We start from the raw sequence: 5,048 nt of genomic DNA on the forward strand, positions 1-5,048 counted from the left end.
ACCATGAGTCCTGTTGATGGGCCCAATGTTCTTTTAGAGTCTGTAGGCTACTGTATTTGTTTATAAAGATTTAATAAATATGATATATTGTCTGAATTTTTTTCTTGTTTTCGAGTTTTATTCGAGAAAATACACATATGTGAAACACAGAAAAGAACTTCTGCCTCAGTCAATAGTTAATAATAAATCACAACAAAACTGTAATAACTTTAACAAAATAACTTTGGAATAAAACAATGTAAAACAATATAAAAACATATTGCCATACATAACAAATAAACAAAGAGAAAGAAAGTCATATAAATGTAAAAAGCTACTACCGAACTTGATCACTACTTGATCCACACCAATTCCTCTTATCGCTACAAAGACATAGACACCACAGCCATTTTGTCATTGAGTCTAGAGTCAAGCTTCAGATCTGTAGGGAGGGTGACGGTGTTCCGGGTCGTTCACGTCCCACAGCCTCTGGAACTCTCCGATGAAGGGCTGGACCAGGTCCGGCTCCTCCGTGACCAGGATGTTCTCCATGTTCTTCCAGATGGCCATCGCGGTCCAGTTGAGGGAACCCATGATCAGACGGCGCCCGTCCGCCACCGCAAACTTGTGGTGCATGTGCTCGGGGGCCTTGTCACACCTCACAATGATACCTGAAGGAGATGAGGAGGCCACACACACACACACACACACACACACACACACACAGAGGAGAATCATGTCAGGAGAATCATGTCAGGTGAATCATGTCAGGTGAATCATGTCAGGTGAATCATGTCAGGTGAATCATGTCAGGTGAACCACGGAGTGAACCAACTGTGTGACCGTGACCCTAACAGATTTGGAAAAGGTTAGTGGAGACAGGCCCTGCATAGTCAACCAGCATCCCCTTCTCCCCCCTCTCTCTCTCTCTCACACACATTTTAATTGACTGTGTTGTCAGGTTGCCAATTCAGTAGGGGATAGTGTATCTTTAATTAAGTTAAAAGTGGCAGCCGGATATGGCTGGGGCACACACAGAGAGCGGCATATTGGGCGGCCGCTCTCGAGGGCGGTATAGGAATAGTTCCGGACAAGGATCCGTCGCGCAACAGCGCCCCCGGGGTGCCGGAATAACGGTGCTGGGCTCGAGGAGCCAGTCAGCTAGTCTGCCTGGCGATCTCCTCTGGGGCTGCCGGCCACGGGGGTCGTGCGGCGGATCCTACGCAATAGGCAGGGGATAATTGGATGCTAGGTTGGGTTCAATTGGCTACCAAAATTGGGTGAAAAAGGGGATAAAATCTGAAGAAAAAAAATTAGAAAAAAAAAAAAAGTGGCAGGAAGAGGGAGAGAAAGAGAGAGTGAGGCATTCATATAACATCAACAGAAACCATCTCCGGTTTCTGTGGATTTCAGTCACTCAGAGGGCTTGTGCTGGCAAGTCCCCCTCAGGGCAGTTCTCGTCAGCTACCTATTCGTCACCACGGGGGTACCAGCTGTACCAGGTGGTGGGTCCGCTGACGACTCTCTCTCTCTGTTTAGTACAGACAGAATGGAACAGACCTGATGAGCAAGAGAGTTCCCCTCATCAGCGTCCCTTCAAGGCGGCATATAAATAAGCAGCACAGGCGTTATATTTAGCTGACTAGACGGGGGGGAGCTCAGGGTGCTGTTCGACATACGTGACAGCAGCTGGTGAAACCGGGAATAAGTCGCCAACCGACTTGGCGACCGTTCAGACTTTTTTATTCAGAAAAATGTAAATAAATGTCAGCGTTATTGAAAATCTCACTAGTCAAGCCAAAACATTGCAATGCAATGGATTCAGTGAGTAATCCCCACTACTACCTAGTTAGGTAGTGGGGATTACTCACCGAATAGGTAGTGGTAGTAGTTAGGTAGTGGGGATTACTGCGTTGTAATGTTTTGGCTTGACTAGCGAGTGTGCCATTGACATTTTGATTGGTTGGTCGACTTGTTCCCGGTTTCACCAGCTGCTGTCACATATTAGGAGAGGGCAACAGGTTACTGTGGCTTTATGGAAACATCTGTATCAGCCTGTAAACTCCCTACTGGGTGATCCCTTCATTCTGCAGGTAAACGATTCCTCCCCTCACCTCCACTCCCCTCTCCTCCCCTCCACTCCCCTCTCCATGCCTCCGTCTCAAACTGTATTGGAGTAAAAGGTCAGCAGGGAAGAAACTTGAACCTTAAACCTTAAACCTAGGGCCTTTTCAGCCGCAGCCCCGTCCCTCTGGAACACCCTCCCCAACCACAACAGACAGGCCAACACCCTCTCAACATTTAAACAACAGGCCCTCAAAACCCACCTCTTCAAGCTCGCCTTCACCAGTTAACCCTCTCCCCCCCCTCCCCTTCCCATGTGTCTCCAGCACTACCTTAATTAGGCCCCTATACTTTATTTTATTTATTTTTTGTTTCTTTTTATTATTACTACTCGATCTTTTCAGTTTGTAAAGCGTCTTTGAGTGTCTAGAAAAGCGCTATATAAGTCTAATGTATTATTATTATTATTATTATTATTATCATCTTCTATTGCACTTGGAGAAGGAGGACTCAGCCTGTGGAGTTCGCTACCGTGCGTACCTGCCCTACGGAGGGTCCCTAACTGGGAGCCAGTGATGAGTGTGTAGGCCATATCGGTGAGGATACGGATGGCGACGCCCCTGTTATGTAGCATTAGCAAGGCACGGCTAAGCTGTGAGTTGGTGAAGGCAAACACACACAGGTCCAAGGAGGTGGTAGCAGACAGGATGTGGCCCAGGAGGCGAGAGAAGGAAGTCTCCAGACCATGTGGCAGTGGACAGGTGCACTGTATGGGTCTAGGGGGGGAAACAGTGAAAGAGGGGGAGGAGGGGGGGGGTTAGGTTAAAATAGCACTGTGGAGGACTTGTCAACAAATGTAATTTGTTGTAAATGTAAATACACTTCATATAGCCTAGATGGATTATTACTATATTATAGTGCTGTCCCAAACGACTATTTTTCTAACGATTAATCTAGCGATTATTTTATCGATTATTCGATTAGTCTAACGACTAATTTATCGATAAGTCTAACGATAATTTTTGTACTGTAAAAAAAAAACAAAAAAAAAAACGTATTTGTCTCCACCTCACTGCTATGTTTAGCCAACTTGAATGCCAACATGGCCATTTAGAAGTCTATCCATCACCACAACACATAGCTAGCTAACGTTACTCTCGCTGCTATGTTATGATTAGCTAAATTGATGCTAACGTAGCATGCGAGCTACGAGCTAGATAACGTACAGTAGGTGCTCGCACCACAATGACAATAGGCTACCGTAGCTAGCCAGCTACATAGCTAACGTTACTAACACCAGAAGACAAGACATACGAACTGTGGTGAGCTACATTGCTTGTGTAACATTAGCTAGTAGCTATCCATTTTCCACTCATACACTTAATTGTCTCGCCTGGTAAAATAAAGGGTAAAAAAAAAAAGAAAACGCCATTTTGTTTATTTACGACTAACCGACGCATATTACGCTAACCGACGTATTGACGTAGTCGATGACGTCGACGACGTCGAATAATCGTAACAGCCCTACTATATTAGCCACTCGCTCAAGACGTGGCATGTAGCAAAGACTCCATAAGCAAGGTTCTTCTCAACACAATTAGACACTGATATTGTGGGCACTGACATAGTGTAATTGAACGGAAAGGTGGAACAAAGTGTTGGTTACATTGAAGGAGTGAAGAGGTGTTCTACGCATCCGGTCTCTGAAGGGAAGAAGAACGCCTCTTTCAGGGGCCCTCTGGAGCCACACCTGGGCCAGAAGCGACGGAAGAGCCAGCACAGGCATTCACTGACGGTAAGGCCCACGGTAAGGCCCAGGCCCACCCGCAGGCCCACGGTGGAAACTGTCCGCACCAATGACATCTAGAAAGGACGGAGGAGGAGGAGGAGGGGGGGAGAGAGAGAGAGAGAGAGAGAGAGAGAGAGAGAGAGAGAGAGAGAGAGAGAGAGAGAGAGAGAGAGAGAGAGAGAGAGAGAGAGAGAGAGAGAGAGAGAGAGAAAGCGAGAGAGAGAGAGAAAGAGAGAGAGAGAGAGAGAGAGAGAGAGAGAAAAGGACATGTTGATGAGAGTTCAGGATGAATGTTCCTCTAAAAACCATTAATCTATCTTCTGTTTCAGTATCTATCTCTATATTTTGATTTGTAAAAATGCATTGTATTGAGACGTTGTGATAATGTGCTTTGAATAAAACTTGACATTATGGTAGATTGTTGTCTGAGTTGTGGACTTTTTTTTTAACAGTTTGCAATCAAGCCAAAACAAAACATGTAGGTGTCTTCTCAGCACGAGTCAACCTAGCACAAAAAAAGGACAACTGAACATTTCAGCTAACTGACCAGGAGAACAGTGACGAGCGCTAGCATACAGAAAAATGAACCACGAGGTTAGCTAAATTAAAGTCTCTAAAACGCTCAAAACACCAATGTTTTCGATACAACATGACAGAATTTATGTGCACTCATCCTTAAATGCATGTACAACTTCTCATGTGCACTCAAATTAAAGTTACGATAGGTATGTTATAAGTTTACATTGCACTGCTGTAGACACGTACCTCTCTCCGTCTCATAGAATCTAGACTGAGAGAGAAACGCGGAAAATGCAACCTATAGCCACCACTGTCCTCTAGGGGCGCAATTACACACAACCTATAGCCACCAATGCCCTCTAGGGGGCGCAACCACACACTCTCCCAATACCTACCAACCACAATGGACAATACCAGATTTTGGTTAAATAAAACTTACCTAACCACAAAATATAAAATGAAAGGTGACACAAATATGACTCCTTCCTTAACCTGTTACACTAGCATTTCTAACTAATGACATTTCTAACTGACTGCTTATGGACTAACGGGCACATGTAAAGGGCTACACATTTCTCTGTTAATTCTGGATACAGCTGACTAGATGGCCTGTCAACCATTCACAAGGCCGGTCTCTTTAACTAGCTAGTCGTTAGCTTGACTAACAACATGCAACCTATGCAACCTATGCAACCAT

The 5,048-nt window shown here is 45.1% G+C and overlaps 1 protein-coding gene across 1 annotated transcript; it reads right to left on the minus strand.

The window, feature by feature from the left end:
* Positions 1-408: 408 nt before the first annotated feature.
* On the minus strand, positions 409-3,906 carry LOC308174836 (mitochondrial cardiolipin hydrolase-like; the record flags this gene model as incomplete). Its single annotated transcript, XM_080549948.1, has 3 exons — positions 409-650; positions 2,584-2,819; positions 3,710-3,906. The coding sequence occupies 3 exons, from the start codon at positions 3,904-3,906 to the stop codon at positions 409-411; spliced, it is 675 nt and encodes a 224-aa protein (XP_080406074.1).
* Positions 3,907-5,048: the final 1,142 nt, after the last annotated feature.

Source organism: Nansenia antarctica, assembly GCF_963989245.1.
Source record: "Nansenia antarctica genome assembly, chromosome: 20".
Taxonomy (NCBI): domain Eukaryota; kingdom Metazoa; phylum Chordata; class Actinopteri; order Argentiniformes; family Microstomatidae; genus Nansenia; species Nansenia antarctica.